The sequence below is a fragment of the Gymnoscopelus microlampas genome (assembly GCF_963454915.1).
Source record: "Gymnoscopelus microlampas genome assembly, chromosome: 13".
NCBI lineage: Eukaryota > Metazoa > Chordata > Actinopteri > Myctophiformes > Myctophidae > Gymnoscopelus > Gymnoscopelus microlampas.
In genome coordinates, this window is record NC_139950.1 from 7,107,637 (window position 1) to 7,132,086 (window position 24,450).

At 39.6% G+C, this 24,450-nt stretch overlaps 2 protein-coding genes across 2 annotated transcripts in view; one reads left to right on the forward strand and one right to left on the reverse strand.

Moving 5' to 3' along the window:
- selenou1a (selenoprotein U 1a) overlaps positions 1 to 24,450 on the reverse strand; it is a 310,703-nt gene that overhangs the window by 247,166 nt on the left and 39,087 nt on the right. The window lies entirely within an intron of this gene.
- Positions 4,295 to 22,547, forward strand: sfxn3 (sideroflexin 3). The gene is made up of 11 exons (XM_084077331.1): positions 4,295 to 4,380; positions 7,197 to 7,370; positions 9,462 to 9,632; positions 10,505 to 10,603; positions 12,822 to 12,897; positions 13,420 to 13,505; positions 13,752 to 13,879; positions 14,613 to 14,662; positions 15,195 to 15,244; positions 15,368 to 15,415; positions 17,294 to 22,547. The coding sequence occupies exons 2-11, from the start codon at positions 7,198 to 7,200 to the stop codon at positions 17,388 to 17,390; spliced, it is 978 nt and encodes a 325-aa protein (XP_083933457.1). The 5' UTR covers positions 4,295 to 4,380; position 7,197; the 3' UTR covers positions 17,391 to 22,547.

Sequence of the window (24,450 nt, forward strand, 5' to 3'; positions counted from 1 at the left end):
TAGCTTGGACTCCACTCAGGAAGGAGGACAAGGAGGCAGAAGGTACATTACTTGATGCCAGCTTCAAATAATGAAGAAGTCCTGCTGCCAAATGTTCTAAATGTACCATGGGTTTTAAAAGTTGATCCACCTTCGAAGTTACAGAAAAAGTCATTGCTTGACTGTATCGATACTACAGCTGAACCAACCATGTGGATCTCACTGTTGTTTACAAAGGATTTGAACATTGATCGGTGGTGGAAACCTGCTGGATATCCCAATTAGCTAATTAGGAGTCCTATATAGTGGAATTAGCCTAGCAAGTGAAACAATGATCCGTTCTTCCGTTTATTCCAGTGTCTGCGAACACAAACACCTGAGTATGAACAGCAATGGAATCCACTCCACTTCTCCCCTCAGCCGCCAAGCATCCAAAAGGGGATTCGACTGTCTGCAAAGAAATCAACAGAGCCTGAAGATTCCCTGGGACACGGTCATATTGAATTAAATACATACAGTAGCTCTTGTGAGAACAAGCAAGTAAAGTGATCTGAAGAAGGTAAAAGGAAAAAAAACATGGATACTAACCTATGTCATTACGTCCATAATATGTGCCATAACAACCCTAGCAAAGCAGACTAGGTGGTGTGTTGTCAATGAGCGTTCATTCCCATCCTTCGTTGCTTTGAACTTCACCGGTGTCTCTGGCATTCAGCACCCCGGACAGCGCCTGTAGCGGTTCATGCATCAACATGTGGCCTGATGATAATCAACACAAACTTAGCATTGTCATTTAAAAATGATGAATCATATCCGCCCGCATGGTGTGGTGATCCATTCTAACGTAGCGCTTAAAGCATTACATTGTTACTAACTTTTGTAGATTCTGGTATGACGTTTTGAGCGCAGTGGCAGAGAGGCTACTACGAGCGAGATCAGGTGACTGAAATGCATCTGGTAGTGACAAAAGAACGCTCGCCCCAAAACACGCACGCCCCGTGCCAAATCCGGCGACCTTGGAATTGGCTCTATGCACAGCAGCCATATTGGAAGGAAATTGGGCCTCTTCCTTACTTCTTTCACAGGTGTTACCAATGATACTAATGAAGGCTCTGTTCCATTTTGTGTAGCACAGTGGTTCTCAAACCTTTTAATTGCAAGGACCCCCACTCTGAGGGTGTACAAATGGAATGTATGCACAGCCAACATGCACAATATCAGCACCCTGACTCTGTTTTACCAGAATGGAACAGAGCCTAAATTAGTATCATTGATTTGGTAACACCTGTGAAGGAAGTAAGAAGAGGCCTAATTTCTTTCCAATATGGCTGCTGTGAATAGAGCCTATTGTCACCACCTGGAATTCTTAAGTGAAACTATGCCTAATCTAGCCTTATTCCTAAACGTAACCTCAGTGAAACCATGCCTGAAACTAACCTTATTCCTTAACGTAACCTAGTAAAACAATGCCTAAACCTAGCCTTATTCCTAATCTTAACCTCAGTAAAAAAAAAAAAGAATACAGGAGTACAAAAACAGCTGGTGGCGAGCGGTAAAAGAAAAATGGGGGCGACTGTGTTTTGGGGCGAGTCTTCTGGTTACCGTGACAACAAAAAGTCCCAACGCATTCCAACTCGGACCTTGAAGGCTAGACTGTGGTCAAAATGGCATTAAAAGATCTTGGCTGCGTCTATACTGTTTCATGAAAGCAAATTAACAAAGTGAACAACTTTACCTGTATCCATATTATTGTGCTGAATGAGCTCTCTCTCTGCCATGATAGGAGGACACATGTGTATTAAAGACAAGTCACCTCTATTTGTATTGTCTTAAGAGGAGTAAGCATTTTACATAAGCCTATGAGCCTTTCTGGGACATAAAGAACATTTTAAACAAGCTTAGTGCTTTATGAGTTTTCCAGTTTAGTAGACCTTGTATTGTGAATTTGTACTTCCATCATAAATAGGGACGTTATTTTCTGCCAGAACTTGTGTTTTAATCAGTAGGCCTAAGTCTTCACGGGACACCAACGTAAAGCATGATATAAGAATAAAGTCTAGTTTTAAGTTTACAGGCAGTATTGTCTCCATGATTGCCCAAGCTGGAGTAGAAAGTCCTCTGCCGCCATCTAGTGGACAAAACGTGTTACCAACACTACTGTGCAAATAGGCTACATTTAAACAGTGAGCGTAAAAATAAATATGCCAAGTAAACAGTGGTGGAAAGTAACTAAGTACATTTACTTAAGTACTGTACTTAAGTAAAAATGTGAGGTATTTGTGTGTACTTTACTTGATTATTTCCAATTTCCAATACTTTTACTTCTACTCCACTACATCTCAGAGGCAAATATTATACTTTTGCTCCACTACATTTATTTGTTACTAGTAGTTAGTTAGATAGTTACTAGTTACTTTTCAGATATAAATGATTACATTATAAAACATACATTAACCACTTTAGCCTTATTTTATACATAAGCTATTTGAAAATAGCCGATCTACAAGCTCACAACGTGTTACGATGCGACGCGTTGTGAGCTTGTAGATCTGCTATTTTCAAATATTTAGTACTTTTACTTTTGATACTTTAAGTACATTTTGATGCCAATACTTTTGTACTTTTACTCAAGTCAATTTTGAATTCTGGACTTTTACTTGTAACAGAGTATTTATATTGCAGTATTGGTACTTTTACTTAAGCAAATCATTTGAGTACTTTTTCCACCACTGCAAGTCAATAAACACGAGTTGTTAATTGAGTGGATTGCGTTTGATGGCGGTCTCATTATCAGTTGATTGATAAACATGACAGATGACACATAGTAACCACGTCTGATGGAAATGTCGTGAATATCAATGAACTGCACATATGCACACACCGGATTATGTGGATTCTTGGAAACATCATAAGCATTTTGACCTAGTTTTTTGTACTCTGATTTGCGAGGGTTCCAGACAGACAGACAGACAGACAGACAGACAGACAGACAGACCCCCATGTGGAATGTTTCATTAGAGTTGTGTGCATGTGGTCTTGCAGAGTAAAAGCAAAACCCTGCAGAGAAAATCAAGTGACACTATTTTGATATTGTCACTTGATTTTTACTTCCAGGGTTTTACTTCCAAGAAAGTACTCAGATATTTTACTTAAGTAAAAGTAGCAATACCACAATATAAAAATACTCTGTTACAAGTAAAAGGTACCAAAAGTAAAAGTACTAACATGTTTGAAAATAGCATATCTACAAGCTCACAACATATAGGCTATTTTCAAATAGCCTGTCTATGTATAAAATAGGGCTGCAGTGGTTAATGTATGTTTTATAACATAATCATTTATGCAAAGTAGGCCTAACTAGTATTACGTTTTCAAATAATTGTAAAAGTAGTAAAAGTAAGTAAAAGTACAACATTTTCCTCTGAGATGTAGTGGAGTAGAAGTAAAAGTATTGGAAATGGGAAATACTTAAATTGTATTTAAGTACATTACTTGAGTAAATGTACTTAGTTACTTCACAAACTGATATGATGTATTTTTATTCCCCTTCGTGCATTCTTCATTTTATTGTGAGGTTTGGCTCCTCCCTCCTGTCATTTTCAAACCAATCACACACAGTGTTTACGTCCCACGCCCAAGTGTTTTGCAGCCAACCCCCATCCAGTGTTGCCAGAATTTGAGAGAGAAATAAGCAGCCAGGGTCTATGAAAACAAGCCCAAAAGAAGCGTCTAACATGAGCAATTTAAAACACATCGGCTGTTTTTAAAACGAAGATCTAGGGGAAAAAAGGAATTGATGAGAAATATTTTTTGAAACATTTTAAAAACACAAATCTTGCATGGGGATGGGGGGGGCATGGGGATCCCTCCCTGGCACAACATAATTCAGGTGGGGATACGCGGACAAATACATGAAAGTGTTTGAGAAGAACTACTTAAACAACATTAGGAAACAAGCCCAAATAAGCTAATACACTTTAAACAAGCCCAACAAAAACCACAACTACCACTATTTACAAGCAACTTTACATAAAAAACAAGCCCTTATAATAAGCAGACATGGCAACCCTGCCCCCATCCATCCAGAGTGTAGAAAAGAGAGTAATGACACGCTTTGATCTCGCCGCAAAGCGGGCTCCTATGAGCTATAGTTCCAAACATTGGAACTATCTCATTGAAATAGACAGGGCACTTTCGCATTCCATTCTTACAATGGGAGTCGACGCTAGTGTCAGAACTCTCTTTATGGCTCTGCATCCATCCGCTATGGAACAAATGAGTAACCGTCCGACAGACAGCGCCCCCTGGTGTTTCCATTGAGCACAGACAGGACCCCTCAGTGTGCTGCTGTCTGTGATATTCAGAGGTCATAATAACTACCTTCTCAGTGCACTTCATAAAGTAAGTAAACCGTGTACAGCCATGTACTACCACCAGCGATCACGTCATTTTACTCACAATCTGCGACTAACTAAGGTCATCGTTTATTCTGCCTTGATCGTTACAAGGTTTAGTGACTGAGTCACGTTTAACTACACGGCTAACTCGTTAGCTTGGATGCTAGCCTGGCTATAATAATAAGGACTCGAGTGGAGTGATGGGTTGTTTTGATGCCATCAAAAACTTCATTGGCTGTTAGTAGATAAACATTAAACAGACGTTCAGTGGTGGGAAAAGTACTCACATTTTTTTCTTTTAAGTAAAAGTATCAATACTGCAATGTAGAAATACTGTTACAAGTGAAAGTCCAGAATTCAAAATGTATACTTGAGTAAAAGTACAAAAGTATCGGTATCAAAATGCACTTAAAGTACCAAAAGTAGATAATACTCATTATACTCATTCATTTTTCACACGTTTTCAAATGTACAAAATAGTGAGCTTTTACATGTGCTGAAGTGGGTAATGTATGTTATTGTTTTGGAATAGTAATCCAAATCTACAAAGTAACTAGTAACTAAAGTTTTCAAATAATTGTAGTGGAGTAAAAGTACAATATTTGCCTTTGAAATGTAGTGTGGAGTAGAAGTATAAGAGTACTGAAAATTGGAAATACTCCAGTAAAGTAAAGAATACCTCTAAATTGTACAGTACTTGAGTAAATGTACTTAGTTACTTTACACCACCTGTCTGTCTTCCTAGCTACTGTAGCTTTGTAATGTATTTGCTGACTGTAGGAGTGATGACAGGCAGCCAGTGAGTCGTGACTACAGCTCCATCCCATCTGTTCTGTTGTTTATGTTGCCACATGTCGGTGTTCCTCTCACTACTGCTTATCTCACTGATTCTCTGCCTTTTTTACATTCAAGGACCCCCAGTTTTGTATCTCATGGGACCATATTCTACCAAATGGACCTATAGGGCAGTGCTTCTCAAACTTTTTCATGCCAGGGACCCCCAAATTGATATATAATTGGCCGCAGACCCCCATCTGAAAATATGTTGTGCCAGGGACTCCCAGAAGCAAAAGATTTGTGTTAAAATGTTCGCATTAAAAGAAATGTATTCAAAGATTTGCGCGAATCTTCAAGATTTTTCAAAAATAGCAGATCTACAAGCTCATAGCGCGGCACTCGGTGCCGCGGTATGAGCTTGTATATCTGCTATTTTTAAATAGCCAAAGTATAAAAGGTTACAATTATTGTGATGCTATATTCACACATTTTGCTGGGGACCCCCTGGAACCCCCTCAAGGACCCCTGGGGGTCCCCAGACCCCACTTTGAGAACCAATGCTATAGGGTTTGGTTCCATATTTGTGCACTCTGAGTCACAGACCTTTTTTGAAGGAGTAGTTCACCCAAAAAATGACTAATTTCCTATCAATTACTATTACTACTACTAATTATTCCTAAGCCAATAATTTGATGATATTAATAAAGATGCTTATGTATCCGGTAGGAGACACAAAGGAGACTTTGTGTGTGTCCTACCGGATAGACAGGTTCGCTGGTGGCAATCACATTTTTGTCTTAGGAATGCGACAAAAAATAAAAAAGTAATTAATACAATACTTCATGGGGTGTGTAATTGATAGGGAGTGGGGAGCCCTGTAGGTCCCCATACCCTACTTTGAGAACCACCAGGGTTTAATGTGTCAAATCTTTGTGCTCCTCTGCAATATTTAACGTCTCAAATAACTTTGACAATTACATGCATGCCAGGATTGGGTTAGAAAAGCAGTACATGCACTTTTTTAAAAGCCTTACTGTGTTGGGGAGGGGGCGGGCTTTGAGAATATATTCTGCAAGAACGTTGTGGTGTTTAAGTGTAAAATGTATTTGAAATGTGGGGGGGGGGGGGGGGGGGGAAATGAGTAGGGAGGGATATGTATGCATATTAAATTATGTGTAATCAGAAGATCTCAGATATACAGTGATCCAGGAGCCATTTGTATTTTGTAAAAAGAAAAAGAGTGGGGCACTAAAAACCACAGAATTGCAAATATCTTAGTAATAAAACTTAGATACAATAATAACACAAGGCAAGTTAAAATAACTTGCTTTATATTGTATACAACAAATTGGCGTTAATTGTCATTAACTTAACTAAACCGCACTATAAGCACTATTTTATAGTTTGTCGTACAACAGTGTTGCACAAAAATAGCTGATCTACTATCTCACAACATGTCGCATTGCGTGACACGTTCGGAGCTGGTAGATCTGCTATTTTCACTATTTTATTATTTGTATTTTATTTTTACCTTTTGGGAATAAAAGCAATTTTTTAAATGGATTATGTATTATTATTTTATGTAATTGATTAAATCAATTCATTTGATTAACTGTTTTGCACCCCTAAAATAAATCCTTTTTGATTCTCTTGATTCTTGATGTTGACATTCCCAAAATAGGGAACCAAGGATGAAAGTGGTTAAATCCTGCTGTAGTTGCTGAGCTATAAATAGATCAGTGGGGGGTGGGGGAGTGGGGCTTAATGCACTATCAGTGATTTAACAGAGGAAGAATTCTCTTATTTTTCCACATCCTCTTCCATTTTAGTGCCTCAGCCACTGATCAGTGGAGTTCATTTGAATCAAGTTTATGCTGTGAAAGTAGCCATGTAGCCCATAGTTCAGGCCAGGGCCTATCTCCTGTTTCCGTAGTGTGAGGCAGCTTGATGCACAAGTACACCCGCCTGGACATAACATTGATGACTTTCCCTTGTGCACACTAAAAAGGACGCCCAATCTAATGGAACTGTTTTGTATCACAGCATGACAGACGACTCCGGAACTCTGTCCCTCGACATCGACATCAAAGAGCCGCGATGGGACCAGAGCACGTTTATGGGCCGTGCCCAGCACTTCTTCATGGTCACCGACCCCAGGAACATCCTGCTGTCCTCTGAGACGCTAGAAGATGCAAAAGTCATCGTGGAGGATTACAGGTACAGATGGGGTGTAGGAGGTACCGGGACAGATGAAGGTTATCATTTTTAGAAGATAATTCAGTTCTGTTGAGAGAGCTGTTTTCATGTACCAGATATTGCAGGGTTGAGCTGTAGGGGGTACGGGGGGGTACGGCGTACCCTTAGTTCTGAGACTGTGGGGGCTGGACTCGCGAGCACACACGTCAGCCGCCCGCGAGAAGTCAATCATTAACACAACAACGCACCTTCAGGGGCGAGCCGTTTTTAACACTTTAAACAATGGCCTCAACCTGGCTGCTTTGCATAACAAGAGCTGGTAGCCTACCAGACACTCACAAATGCATCCTTATCTAGCTCTGGTCCATAGCGTTAGAAGGAGTTCTCCTTAACGCTATGGTACTTTAGATTCTTTCCCCTCGTACCGCGGTAGCGCAGCCTCTCGTCTGTAGTAAAATTAAAAAAAAACGCTTTTGGTACTCACTTAAACAAAGACGGTTTAATGGAGTTGAAAGCCTATTCTATTAAGTGGGAACACTCTGAGCCCCCACCTCACGTATAAAATACACTTTTTGGCCAGAAAAAAAAATATTTCACCGGAAGGAAGAATCTGGTCAATAGGAAAATTCCATTGACCAGATCTGTAGAGGGCACTGTGGAGTAACCAAAAACAGGTTTTAATTCCGGTGAAATATTTTCTTTTCTGTCCAAAAAGTGTATTTTAGACGTGAGGTGGGGGCTCACAGTGTTCCCATTTAGTAAAGTAGGCTTTCAACTCCATAAAACCGTCTTTGTTTTGGTGAGTAGCAAAAGGTTTTTTTTTTTTTTTTTTTTTACTTGTTTTAAAAAACACTGTTTTGAAAGCAATGTAAGTCTTAAAAAAAAGTAATTCAAGTAAAGACAAGTTGACTGATTATTTTAAGCACTTATGTGTGGGTGAATCTATGTAAAGGGCATTTATATAAAACTAAAAGGAAAATAAAATAATTAATTAATTGAAACAAAAATAAAAACAACAAATTAACAATGCAACAAAATAATAAGAAATATAAATACATTAATAATCACATGTTGAATACAGTATTTCAACTAGCACTGAGCTGAGTGGCTATGTGCACATGCTTGCGCTCGCACGTGCCCGCGCGTGTGCGCGCGCACGTGACGTCATAAAATAGAGTACCCATAGTTCAAAAATCCACAGCTCACCACTGAGATATTGAACAGGTCATTTCATAGATAGTGTAGCTAATTTGGGCTGTGGACTGTGATTTGTTTTCTTAACCTGGTACTACAGTTAAAACGTGAAATTGTATAAACTACTGTAGGTGTCAAATATCAGTATACATTGTACAGCAAATAACAGCATTAAGAATTATTGTAATAACACATGTTATTTACAAAGCTGATTTAAAGATTTCCTTCTTTTTTTTTAAAGAAATTCAAAAGATGAAAAACAAGCTTAAAAGGCTAATCAAATAAGTGCAAACATAATATGAAGACACAAATAAATGCAACCCTACGAAAAGGAAAGAAGAGAAGGTGGTGAGGGGGGTTAAGTTCCTCAGGGAGGTCATTCTATAGAGGCTCTAACAGGTCAGTTGAAAAGGGTAGAACCTGCACACCAAGCATGCCAAAGACATCTTTATTTATCAAAAAAGTTTAATTTCGATCCATTGTGGATCTTCTTCAGGTCAGTTTAAGTGTGTAGTTAGATGTACAGTAGGTGTCTAACAGAGGTCAGCCCATGGAATGACCTGAAGAGCCTTCCCAGAGGGTCTATTCTTAAGGTTCATATGGGATGGGATGAACTTCTCATAAATATAGCGAGGAGTCCGTCCAGAACTATGGATTGTCCCATACTGTATATCACATTGACCCATATATTGGCTATTTCAGTGCAGTTTGTACCAAGATCTGTGGTTAATGATGCAGATATGACATTGTTTAAATCACATTTGTCATTGTTTCCAGATGTATTTTTTTGAAATCTCAAATTTTGGAAAATCTTTAGGAAAGCAAGACTTAAAATTATTTGTTCAGGCTAAGCTTGTTATCAAAGACAACAGCAGTGTTTTGTTTTGTTTTGTTATGTGTTGCTTTTTTTCTACACAGGGCAGGGAAAGCTAAGCCTGGCCTGACAGTAGATGAGCTCTGGAGAGCCAAATACGTCTATGATTCTGCCTTCCACCCCGACACGGGCGAGAAAATGTTTGTTGTCGGTCGAATGTCTGCTCAGGTGCCAGTGAACATGTCCATCACAGGCAGCATGCTGACCTTCTATAGGTAAGCCTTATGCTCATAGGTATTTAATACATCATACATGGATTGAAAATTTCCCTGCTCCCTCCAGCTTAATAGAACAAACGCATATCAACGCTCTGAATTTAGCAAAGAATACAAATATACAGTATATCCCGGCACTACTGAATATTAATGCATCATCATGTGACTTACTGGGAGATCAGGTGTGTCACCTGAGAACACTGCTGTGCTGTTCTTTATGTGTGTCAAATGCTAAATCGTTGGCGAAATGTTTGTACTGTGCTGAAAAAAATGTGCCACATGCATGTTCTGCATTGCTCTGTAGAGGGCATGTTCAAAGCCGCCCGAGTTGCTATTGCTGGAGTCTGTGTAGAGTGCATGACTTACATCACTGTAAATGCACTGACAATTATAGACCTTAAAGAATCAAGAGGTAGGTCCTCCTCATTGTCAGTGGTCAAGATAGATCAACGGAGGACCTGAATACTGTATTGAACTTTTATAAAACGTGCCCACATACCTGCGATTTGTTTGCTTGACATAATTTAATTATAATCGGCTGCATGCATAACTGTAGTCCCAGGAAGCTGGCATACCCGTTTCCCGACCCAGTTACATTTTCCCATTGCTTCGTTTGATTGGCTCGGTACTAGCACATTTGAACGAGAAACACAAATGGCAACTTTATGTGTTTCCCCGTTCAAATCTGCTGCTGAGCCAATCAAATGAAGCTATGGGAAAATGAACTGGAACAGGAAAGGAAACCTGGGACCACAGTTATGCATAGACCTATTCAGTGGAAGTGAAAATGTGTCCTAATGTTAGCTTGGCTATTCTGCACAATGGCCTCATTCTCTGACCACCCACTCCTCTCTGTTTCTGACACCCTCCAGGACGACTCCAGCCGTGGTGTTCTGGCAGTGGGTGAACCAGTCCTTCAACGCCGTGGTCAACTACACCAACCGCAGCGGAGACGCACCCTTGACCATGAAGTAGGCTGGACATTCTCATCTCGCTGCTACCACTGGTTCCCAACCTCTGGATCAGGGCCCACTTGAAAATCTTGAAAGTGTTCGCAGCCCACCGGAAACTAGCATAGTGTACTTTAAGGTCCTATTTATCGGTATCGCAGATCCTTCAAGGTTTTAGAGAAAAAAATACAATATTTTTTGTAAAATGAATGTTACTAGACCATACCCGTCGGGGGATATGAGCACCCAAAGTGCGTCATGGTCCACTTGTTTCACGGATGTGGCAACACCTGCGCTTGTTTTATGCACATGATTTGGCAACCTGGGAGCCAGCGACACACAAAAACGCTAATAAACAGCTGACATTTGGGGAAAGCGAAAAACGGGCTTCGGTGTTCCGTGCACGTGGTAATGGTCACTGGCTGTATGCAAATGCAGATCAATTGCTCCAGCCACTGAGGAGAACCGGGCTGAAGAGATTTTGGGGACGCACTCACTCACTCACTCACAGAGCTTTGTAGAATTATAGGAGGATATTATCAATACAATCTTTATTTTGCCAATTATTTAGGGGCCCACTTGCAATCTCCTGATGGCCCACCAGTGGTCCCTGGCCCACAGGTTGGGAATCCCATGAATGCTGTCCCGTCCTTAGCCTAGTGTCAAATCCTGAGGGTTGATTTAACTCTGTGGGTCCATTTGGTTACATGTGTAAAGAGCCCTACTGGCCACTACAGTGCCAACCTGTTCTCATCTCAAGGGGTCATATTATGCTGCTTGACCAAGATATCGTCCACATCCGTTGCTGATGTTGTGGGTGCCTCTTTGCATCCCATTTTGTACACCAAAGGAACACTCGTAACCTGTTCTCTGCCTGTTGGTACGCATCTCGAATCTTGAATAGGCTCTATGCACAGCAGCCATATTATCACTTCCTTCACAGGTGTTACCAATGATACTAATGAAGGCTCTGTTCCATTTAGTGTAGCACAGTGGTTTCCACGACCCCCATAACTTTGAGAGTGTACAAATGGAACCAACCTGTTACACACCTGTAAGGGGCCATTTGGAAGCCCATGAGGGTCCCTGGACCCCAACTGTAGACCCACTGGTGTTTCCAGTGAGCCAACATGCACAATATCAGCACCCTGACTCTGTTTGACCAGAATGGAACAGAGCCTTCATTAGTATCATTGGTAACACAGTGAATGTCTTCATAATACGGCTGCTGTGAATAGAGCCTATAGTCAGAAGTGGTCTTCACAGTGCTCGGCGTGGGCACTCGGTCGGGCACGATTCACGGCGTCCCTGCCTCGTTGTCAATGTTCTTACTGCAGAAATGAAACCGATGCCTTTTCAATGTTGAGTCCACATGGTCTGCTTTCTGCCTGAGTCGTCTATTTTAGACGTTGTGAGGTAGAAGTGCGACGTCCTCTAGCTTGTAAACATGGCGCGAGAGGACATTCACGGCATCAGAAAAGGACGCAAAGAGGTACCTTGACCAAGTGGGAAAATATGACACCTCACCCTGACAGCTGTATTATTTTTCCACAGTTATGTCACCATGCCATTTGTGTTGGCACTGGTTAACCTCTTAAAACCCTATATACGTTTTTTGCTCTGGGCCCTCCAAGGCGCTATACTTGATTCGCTCCTTTTCCTTTCTTTAGCTTGTAGATCGGCTATTTTCTATGACTGTTCGCCCCAAAATAGGGATGCTTGTGACCCTCACATTGTCAGGTTAAGTATTTACATACTTTTCTGTTGTGCTGCATTGTCTCTGTTATTTTGAATGCTCCACATAAATGCATCAAATGCATGATGCATTCTCATAATGGGGATGTGAGACACGCACGCGCGGGTGCGCATAGAATGTTATAGTTGCATTCAACATACAATATGCAGAATGAGTCGCCATGGAACAAGCATGCAATTGGACGCTAAATATTATTGCGCTTTGCCTGACCTTGATATATTTGGGTGGTCTTACCTCGTAAATTGTCTTTGCATATCATGTATGTATGTATGTGTATGCGTGTGTATATATATATATATATATATATATATATATATATATATATATATATATATATATATATATATACAGTGTATATATATATATATTTTTATTTTTTTATTTTTTTTCCATTTATGTATTCGGATGTGTGTGTGTGTGAGAAAGAGAAGTGATTGGGGGGACACTTTATCATGTATATGTGTTGTTTGTGTGTCCTCTCAGTCAGTTGGGTGCAGCCTACGTCAGCGCCACCACAGGAGCTGTGGTCACAGCCCTGGGACTCAAGTCTCTAGCCACGGTAAGACTTTATTCTCTGCTTTTACATAAACCAGAACTCATGCCTGGAGGCTCTCCTTTGTAATGCTTGCCAGAAATACTGTCTGTAGCTGAATCCCGTTTCAGAGCTAGCCTGTCTCAATAAAAAAAAAAAAACTCCTTTACTAATGTAAAATGAACATAATATTTTCCTACATAACTTTCAGTTTGTTTCTTTCTTCCTTTCTTGATGTTGCTATAAACACCAATGTCCAATATATTCTTAATGTAATGCTAAACCAGATTCAGCTATGGAGACTACTGTTGCAAGGCATTATGGGAGACCCCTGTTACTGAACAAACACTCTGTAGCCATGACTATCAGAATATAGGGCTGTTCCGATGTCGGTTTTGCACCGTATGCCAGGTTTTTAAATCAAGTGAAAACACTGTCCACTCAGGGCATGATCTCTGCATGCCGCAGCGGATCTAAAGTGTGCCCGCCTGGTCAGTCAGAGCTTCAATCATGTCCTAACTCTGGATCTGTGTGCTCTCCTCTCCTCAGCGTCTTCCTCCAATCATGAGCCGGTTCGTCCCCTTCGCTGCCGTCGCTGCTGCCAACTGTATCAACATCCCCTTCATGAGGCAGAGGTGAGAACTTCACACTAATGTCTCTCTCGTTATTACCACTCCGTTCAGGATCATCTCCATAACAAGTATACTGTACACCACTGTTTCCCAAACAGTGGGTCAGCATCCATCTTTGGGTCGTGGACCAATTTTTATGGGTCGCGAGTAAATATCTCCTCTTTTCCGTTTCCTACATAATAAAAATAAAACATATATTATATATTATTTAAAAATATTTGTTGTCCTTGCTTTGTGTGTTGGTCACAGAGAGCTGAAGTATGGCATCCCCGTGACTGATGAGAATGGGAACCGGTTGGGAGAGTCTCCCCAGGCTGCCAAGCAGGCCATCGTACAAGTGGTGGTGTCGCGTATAGGCATGGCAGTGCCAGCTATGGGTAATGGCAGTGTTTATGTCTGTGGGTGTGACAGAGTCATACTCTGTGTGGAAGTACATTTGTTTACATTCATAACCACTTTTAACCCTGGTGTCCCATATTTGGCCATGTCATTATATTTTCAAAAACATTTTGATAATAGAAATTGGCTATTTTGGAATCTCTTTTTTTTTAAAGTTTTGAGTTCATTTGAAAAAAAAAATAAGGCATAATCACTATCGTTGGATACTTTGTTGACCGAAGACCCCTAGGGATTCTATACTAGGCCCCCTCCTTCTCCCCCCTCTACACGAAATATATTCGGTGAAAATAGCAGATCTATAAGCTCACAAAGTATCACATTGTGAACTTGTACATCTGCCATTGTTTCTGAACGTTTCCTGCCAGAATACTAGGGATGCTATGGTTCATGTGGTTAATTTAGAAAACAAATGTTTATGTGGATTTCTATTTCAAATTATTATTATTTAGATCAGTGGTTCTCATGGGGTCCTTGAGGGGGTTCCAGGAGGTCCTCAGCTAAATGACTGGTAACTCTGGGAGTGCACAAATGGAACCAGCTGGACCCTTACGGGTCCATTTGGTTCGATTTGTGCACTCCCAGAGTTATGTGGCCTATAATTCATAGAAAACTGGGGGTCCTTGAAATTAATACGTTTTGTGAATCACTGATTTAGATTTGTATTTCATTCATGAATCAGACCCTCTCTGATGGTTGTTGTTCTGTCCACAGCCATTCCCCCGGTCATCATGAATGCCCTGGAGCAGAAAGCTTTCATGAAGGTAACGCCACCTAGTGGTGTCACTGTGTCACTAGGCCTGTCACGATCATTACATCCTTGCCTGATCACAATTATTTGAGATAATCGCAATTATTTGAGACAATCGCAATTATTTGAGATAATCGCAATTATTTTTGCATGATTGATTATTTTTCAACATGGAAACGTTTTTCAAAGAAAAAAAAGCCTAAAAGCCAAACAGAAATGTAATTGTTATTTATATGTGTTCAATGCCAAAACATTTATCGTTAAGTAATATGTCATGATTGTGACAGCCCTGTGTGTCACTACTGTCACCACATTCCATCAAACATTCTCTTTGTGTTTAGAGGTTCAGGTAGATATGTTGTGAGCATCCATGTACTGTATAGATAATGCATGCAAAACAAAGCATTCAAAATATAGAAAAAATACAATTGAGTTAGTTTCTACACTGCATGCCAGATGTGAGTTACGTGTCAAATGTTATGTTGGTTTCAGCGTTTCCCTTCAAGCTGCATTCTGTTTAACTTGTCTTAATTTTTGCACCTTAGCGGTTCCCGGTCCTAAACGCTCCGGTACAGGTGGGACTGGTGGGTCTATGGTAAGTGCACTATATTTATTCTTAATTATCTTTGATGATGTGAAGTTACAGTAGATTAAAGTTACTGTAAGGTAAATGGAGGCGGTCCACACAAAGCTTACATGTGACGTATTTGTTTTGCAGCCTGGTGTTTGCCACTCCGCTCTGCTGTGCACTGTTCCCTCAGAAGAGGTAAGGTCACTTAACATCCAGAGTTCACCACTGACCACAGTCACACAGCAAAATGATGTGAATATGGTCCATTGCACATAAAGCCTCAACTAAACTGTGTTAATGGAGCATTGTATTATCACAATATTACACGAGAGGGTGTCCTTTACTGCCATTTATTGCCACTTCATTGATGCTTACAGAACTTGGCACTTGCCTCAGTCCTGACCACATCACAGTAGCACCAGTAATGACGATAAAGCACACCCACTCGTGTAATATTGTGATAATACAATGCTCAATTAGTTGGTACACAAGTTAGATGAGGCTTTATGGGCAATAAAATTGACCATATAAACACACAGCAGCCATTTTGCTCTGTGAATGTGGTCATTATTGCCAATTAGTGATGCTTACAGAATGTAAGCCTGAACTTGGGGCAAGCGCCTTGGTCCTAACCACATCGCTGATTGTACAATAATGACGATACTGTACAATGGTTACCAACAAAATAGAAGATAATATCAAAATGTATGAATATTGTGGGGCAGTTTGCTATCAAAATAAAATGAAAATACATGGGGTCTGACAATTACATGTAAAATAGTCCTGAGAGTAGACGCCCATGTGAAGAAACCTAGTTTACTACTCCAGCAAGTAGGCCGACCCGTAGTAACATCCTAGAAACCGAGATGATTCCTAGTCCCTGTTGAGTCAGTCATCCTGAGCTAATGTTTTCTAGATATGACTGAATGAGTAATACCACACATATAAACAACCATAGCTGAGAGGCCGTGTGGGAATCAGATGGTTCACTGGTTCACATCACAATTTGTCACATTTCTCACGTTATGCTTATTTTCAGCATGCAATCAAGTGTAAAATCAGCCATTACGACGTCATCAAGGCCTGACAAAATACATTGTGTCGACAAAATCAACTGTAGATTTAGTCGACTAAAATCTTATATTTAGTTGACTAAAACTAAAACTTTTCAGATGACTAAAATATGACAAAAACTAAATGGAATTTTATTCCAGTTATAAATATGGCTACAACTAAATAAATATTTGCTCTCAAAATTAACACTGCTGTTAAAACCGATTCTCATTCCGAGTTCACAACCCAGCCTGACAGTTTGTGTCAAAGTGTCCCTGGGCAAGACACTTTCCGCCCGGTGCAAGGCGGCGCTAACTGACAGCGCACTTGTCATTGCTTGTCATTTCCTCACTATTTTAGACGGCTCAATGCATTAACAGGTCACCATCAAATCCGTCACTCCTGACGCACGAGTGTGCAGCTATCCATCAAGTGGTTTAAAAACAACCTATAACTCAGAGTGAGCATATGATTATTACGTTTATATATGAAGATATCGCAGATGTCTGTCGGACATGAGGAGATATTAGGCTACGGGAGGAAGACGTGAATGTTTGAGCAGCGGCACAGCACCTGGTCCGTCAACCAAAATCCATCCGAATTTATTCGAGTGTTCAATAACACTCATGCTCAGCATGGTAGAGGACATTTATGTGGGACTCTGAATTAATGTAAAAATAATAATAATGATCTGTGCCAGATTTAATATATTGCATAGGGTGAGTGCCCGCTTTCTTTGCACAGAGACGGGCGGTGAGGAGAGACGGAAGGATGAGAAAGTGGGGCCTAAAGTTTATATTATTATAACTATACTAAACTGCCTTGCTTGCTCAATCTTGAAACTATATATCTGCTGAATTTATTTTACATGCACAGATCTATTTACTATGTCCGCAAACCGCGTACACATTTTTAAGCTAGTAGCATCGATGACTATTGTCTAGTTGACCAATCGAAGTGCCAATCGGTTGGAACTGCCTGTTTTATTGTAATACATATGTATGTGTTTTGTTGTTGCAGCTCCATGGCAGTGAGCAGCCTGGAAGCAGAGCTGCAGGACAAGATACGAGAATCCAGTCCTAACACTACCACAGTCTACTTTAACAAGGGTCTGTAGGACCACACACACGCACACACATTCTCCAGCACTCCTTGCTGGTTGACCTATACAAAACGGGCAATGCTACTACACGTTAAAATCCTCAGTGATAATTGCAATAAATAAAGTTGCAAATGGATAAATTAACACTGATGATTTTACCGTGTGTACTGTAGCTTTGTGGGTGCAAGTGAAAGGGCAAACAATGTATTTATGCATACTTTTTTATGTATTTGTGTACTTTATTTTCTTTTTTTTAATGATTTACATAGAGCTGCTCCAAATATAATGGGTGAGAATAATGGTGGGTGAGTGTCAAGGTTCCTTTCTTTCTTATTTGGCTGAAGTGGTGGAATTGATGAATTGAAGTATTTAGGTAACAAAAGACTGCAATACTACAAAAATAACTGACTTCTTATTTCTGTTTTCTTCTGTTTGTTTTGTTTCTTTGTTACAAATGCTTATTGACTAGCAGCTCTAATGGTTACGTATAGCCCCATCTGTGACCTTCCCCATCCTTGTAGCTCAGCACTCGGCGTTACCATCCACAATTGGGGGTGCCAGGCGAATAACGGTATTTTGTAACCTAATTTCCAATGGTCGTAGCACCAATTGAAAGGTATTGACATGTTCCTACATGTTTGACATGTTCCTACTCGTCCGTAGTGAAAACGGGGTGGTAAAATTATATTCTGTGAAAACAACTGTCATTTTACACAGAAGTACACTCTGCTGCTGCTCAGAAATGGGGGAGGTCACAGATGGGGCTGATGGCTACTATGTTACATGCACCACCATGTTATGAGAACGTGTTGCATTCAGGTTTGTTTTCTACTCTTTTGAGGAGATAAAACTAATTGTTCTCTCAGACAAACAAGCTACAGTATATTTTAAGGTCAGAGGAAGTTCAAACTGAGGCTGAATGTAATCCAATCTGCCATGTACTGTAGATCACTGTTTCCCAAACAGTGGGTCGGGACCAATTTGTGGGTCGCGGACACATTTTTATGGGTCGCAAGTAAATATCCACTTTCATTTCGTATAACTTGTTATTTATTTCAAAAGATTCATGAAAAAGAAAGAAGGAAAATCAAAACATTTCTGCGATAACAATATATAACATCATGGGAAAAAAAGAAAGAAACCTTTTAAGGAGTTACCTAGTGAAAATAGCTACAAGCTAACAACGTGTCGCACCGCTTCAAATTCCCCTTTTGGGTCTCGAGCTAAAACGTTTGGGAACCGGTTCTCACCTCACCCCAGGGTTGTTCTTTCTAAAACATTACACCATACAGTATTGATACTTTATACTTGGCTGTGAAGCACTGAGTATATTATGTTACAATCTTGTAGAGCCTGACTGATGCCAGATTTCTGGGTCCGATTCTGATCCTAGACCAACGATTTACTATGTTTTGTAAAAAAAAAAGTGCAAAATCATGAATCATCATCACCCCGTTGCTGTGGCAACGGGGTGGCACTTCATTGACTTAATAGAAACATGGCCGCCGTGTGAATATGGTCTATAATGGCCGATTCTGTATATTTGGCCAGACCGATAAGAGTACATCAGTCAGGCTCTGCAATCTTGCTTTTTTTGTCTGGGATAGCACTGATATCACTTCCACCATGTAGCAGGGCTGGGCAGTGAAGCAAAACTATATAGAATCCAAACCCTTTAGAACCAATAACTGACTTAATCTTGCTCATGTAGGTTAATCGAATAATGGAGAAGCAGGTTTTATTTCATTTTATTTTACATTACTTGTATTATGAATCAACGAATCGACACAAAAAAAAATATTTTTTTTTATAATCGACTAAATCTATTATTCTGATTAACCACTTAAGCCCTGTATTATACTTCATTGTACAATGGTGGTGTGCGTAAAAAAAAATAGATCTATTTTTGCAATTCCTTTTATTAATTGTTCATTAATCGTAATCAAGGCAAAAGTTTGAAATAATCGTGATAATGATTTGAACTCATATCGCCCAGCCCTAACATGAAGTCCTATTGTGTGGTGACATTTTATGAGCACAAGATAGACTTGACTCAACTTAACTTAGCATCTTAACTTCACCACTGCCCTTTGAAGTGTACTTAACTCCTTTATTATGCGACCATGTTACTGACTTACTTATGTTACTATCGTACATAATGAGGTGCTACATATACAGTATATATTTGTGGTAAACAAAACCTGTAGAAAGGCAACGGCACTGCAAGAAGCACTCCTAGCACACAAAGCACATCCGTAGTATGTGGCCTGCTTGTACCTGTATGAGCGAATGACAAATAAACCCCTCTTGAGTCTGGAGCGCAGAAGTTAATGTGCTATAGTCATGATGGTGGAAGAACTGTTAGTGGCACTTTTCAAGGCCTTCATTGTTTGAGATGCAAAATGATGTAGGATTGTTATGAAAAAACATCTTAAAACATTAAGTAATTATTCAATTACAAACATACGTTTAAAATAAAACCTAAAATGTACTGCAATTTGCATTGCAGCTTTGAAATTATACTGCAATTCGTCATTGGTTTTCAAGTTAAAAAGCTTTGTGATTGTTGTTGATGATTGTGCGGTGGTGGTATTGTCAGAGAATGTACCTCGTTGTAATCTAAAAGAGAAATTGCTGTAAATTGATCTCCCTACCTGTTGACTTTGCCCATTCATATTACAAAGATCAAGATTTGTTGTTTTAAGCACAGAGATATGCAGATCAGAGATAACAATATATCGCAAACTAGATGATGCAACAGAGCCGAAATGCAAATTGGATATTAGACAACCAGTAATAGGTTGTAGCATCTCTGATCAAATTCGCTTGATGTTCACTGTTGATGACAAGTTCTAAATGTATGGTTGTCCAAATGTATGGTTGTCCATGATAGAAATAGTGATGGTGGTATATTTTAAGTCATTTGTCAGCAGAACTTAACATTTTGGCATCTGTACAGAGTACAGAGTGTAAGATTCCTTATATTTTTCTGGGCTGTACAGTATATGACTATATATGACAATACTTAAAAGAAATACTTAAGGTTTATAGGAGAAGTTCAGGGACTGCCCTCTGTAGTTGTGTATCTAGCAGATGGCGCCACATAGGCACCAGAGAACAATCCTACCAGCTGCCTGTCTTTACAGACCTCCCTGCCCTAGGCTTATATACATGCAAAAAATGTGTGCAATATTTTCAGTGTAGATGAGTGTGCTTCTCTCAAGTTTGGGGTGATTTGTTTGTTTTTGGTGGGTGGGTGTGGTATTGAAATAGCAATACCACATTGCGTAGAATATTACCAGTTTTGTGTCCGTGACATTTATGTGAAGTGGTGTTACATTTGTCTGTCAACTTTTACCATGCCACCTTAAACCCTTTTTTTTAACCCTTCATACAAAAGGTATGCCCACAAAACCACATCATTTTGTATGCTTTCCCCTCCATTTTATGTTTTCCACTTTGTCGTGGATTTACTGTATAGTACACCAATTGTGGACCGAAAGGAACTGTACTGTAATATAATCCAGTGTTGATTAAATTAATGAATCTTACACAGACACTTACTGAAATTAGATGTTTACATATAGCGCTGGTTCTTTTCAGCTAGAGGATTATTTTATTCTTATCCTAGTATATAAGCATTAAGCAAGCACCACAACTGGCACCATTCAGATGTGCACTTTACTGTTGCATCAGTGTGAGTGGTTATCTGTCATTTTGACAGTGTCTCGGTGGGAACATAGTGATTGGTTTCTGTTTGAGTGCCCGTACTTTCAAGTGCTCATGTCAGTCATTATGATCACAAGCACTGCGGGGCAGTGTTGGCTAGTAACTACATCATTACGCCATGCTGTAATTTTGAACTCGCACTCGTTTCATTCTTGGTTGCGCGTGTTGTCACGTGCAGAGTGTAGACAATAGCCCGATCTACAAGCTCACTATGCGTCAAAGAACGCATCACATTGAGTTTGTAGATCAGCTATATTCAGCTCACGACACCGGCTCGCAACCAACCATGAATCAGGCTAAATTCATTGACAATGGCCAGCAAACGGTAGTGCAAATAATTGGACTCTGTCAGGTACACCTGTTTTATGACTTTATTTCTCTCTGTGTGTATAACCCTTGTTACTGTCCATTATGTTGTGGGTGAAACTGCACTATAACCTTTGATGTGCTGCTGTAGGAACTGCTAGAATATATATGAACCTTCGTATTGCTATTAAAAGATTGGGGGTGTTATTTTTGAAATGTGCTTTGGAAATGAATGTTTGTTGTGCTCCATGTACTACGGTGAAATATGTCACTCCTTTTTGTCAGCTCATTTCGTGGGTAGTTTCGTTATTTCACAATCATTTAGTTGAGTTTGAGAGTCTCAATTGATGTTTTTAATGCTCCTTTTGTTTGGGGGGAATTTATGGCACAAAAATGTCAAGAACAAAGCTAAAGGGATTATAATAAGGCTGTTAACGCGTTTTAAGTTTGACTGTACGGTGCCATCTGAACATGTTGCACCCAGTTATGAAAATGAAGAGCCAAAAGATGAAGGATTAGAAATGAACAGGGTTGTGGGTAAAGATATGCTTTTAAACTTTCTGCTTCAGCTTTATTTTACAGACATCTGCCAGAGATATACTAATGCTTTAACCTGTTTTGTTTATGCATAGCTGTGGTTCACAACCTTTTTAGTGTCGACGTGAAAGCGAGACACGCAGACCCCAATTTGCACTAAATCGGTCTTTGCTCATAGCTAAATATCAACTTTAATTGGAACAGAAAAAAGAGTCATATGCAAAGAAGCTCATTATCTAATTATGAATCGGTCCCAATGAGCAGAACAAAATTCTAATCTTTTTTGATCAGTGATTTTTCTCCATTTGATCAAAATAGTGTTCCTGAACCTACTCCATGTTACACTGAACACTGGGGATCTACAGCAGACTGGTTGAGAACCACTAGCTCATCTATGACACAGCTTTTTCCCCATCTTAGAACATTTGCACACTAAAAGGCACAAATATGACAATCTATGTTATCACAATGTCGGTGTGTATTTAGTTCAGTCAGTATTGGTGCACAATAGTTGTCCTGCTCTGTTTTGTACTGTGTTGAAGGATGTTTCCTTTTCATGAAATGTATTTCCTCCGAGCAACTGAATAAAGTACAACTGAAATATTTAAAACCGTTGCCTCTGCCGTCTTCATGAAGTATGTCATCTGAAGGTTATATAGTGCTGTGACAATGAAGTTCCCTCCAACCATGGGTTCCCACTGCAAATTTTCAATGTAAATGTTGAATGTATGGATTGTTTTTACATAAATTCTGATAACTTTTTGTAGCAAACAATGGCTTATGTACATTTTTCCCAACCGTTCTGTACCTCAAACCTGTTTATAAACCACTGACACACCAGAGGTATAGAAGATATTAGTGACAACTAAATACTGTATTTAAGCCAATAGGATTTAGATAATAAATTATGTAAGCAATGTTTTTTTTTTGTAATTCAAATGTTTATTTGTTTTTTAATATGATACAAAATGTAACTCCATTGGTACAAATCAGCATACAGCATAAAACAACAATACAGCCATTCCAAGAAATAAAAAATAAAAACAAAATACAGGATAAATGCTGTCCCAATATCAGAGAAGGTTCATATATATCCAAAATCTGTCCCATGTGTCCTTCATCTTTCCTTCTCCATTCACTCTGCCCAACATATATTCGTATGACGTAATCTTAATCCTTTCCTCATTCCATTCTTTAAGCCCAGGTGTCCTAGGGATCTTCCAATTCCGTAGCAGTATTCTGGCAGCTGTAACAAGTCCAACTTTTACAATGGTGAATTCGTTGTTATTTATACCAGGAACCGCTGCCCTGTCACCTAATAGACAGAGCCGTGGTTGTGGGGATAGGGTGAGTCCCACCCATTTCTCCAAATATTTAAAAACTTTACACCAGAATGGATACACCATGCGACAATCCCATATCATATGCATATATGTGCCAACCTCTTCATTACATTTCCAACATGTATTGTTATCTGCTATTCCCATTTTAAGTAATCTAGTCGGTGTAAAATAATATCTATGAATTATTTTATACTGAATAAATTTCCCTCTTGCTTCTCTGATCCCACTTCCTACATTTGCTATAATTCTCTTCCAATGATCGTCTTCAATATCAATACCCAAATCCCTCTGCCAAATCAGGTTGAGACCGTCACATGTACCACCCAGCAGTTGTTTTGACATTTTATAAAAAACAGATGCAGTATGACATTCATGTGGCAATTCTAAATATCTAGCAAATGAATTTTCACCAGCATCGAATGTACTACCGAGACAGTGTCTCATTTGTAAGTATTTCCAGAATGTACCATCATTTCCAAGGTCATATTTCTCTTTTAAATTTGAATAAGTTATAAAATCCCCATTCTCAAATAAATCACCAATAGTATTAAAAGTTCAGAGATTTATAATGGAGGCGGATGGAAGGTTTTGGGACCTCAAAAAAACACTTTCACCTAGAAACTCCATTCACAGTTCAAAAAAATCCACCTTACTGTGGACATGCATGCTTGAGATTTGCTTTGAAATCATTTGTAGTTTTGGAGATATTTAACTTTAAGTGCCACATGCATTGTTAATGCGGCAATGGACATTTAAAGGCAGGCTTACAACTACATACTTACGCCTAGTAACCTCATTCATACTTTAAAATGTTCATCTTACTGTGGACATGTTTGCCTGAAAATGAATCTTTGAAATGTTGCAGAGTTTTAGCAGGGCTGCCAACATTGGACTGTCAGAATCCAGGAGATTGGTTGGGGGCGTGGCTAGTGGGGGGTCTGGGGTCCTCACTACCGAAACGAAAGTTTGTCACTACCGAAACGAAAGTTAAATCCGAAAAAATCACTAAGTGTGGAGGCCAAAATCGTCCCCCCAAAAACCTCTTAGGAGTACGTTTCAGGCAATTTAGAGTTGATTGGTAGTAGCCTACTTTGTAGAGACTTTTTTTTTTGGTCCCTAACATTCATCGAGCTCTGGACTTAGTAAAAAAAAATCACCAT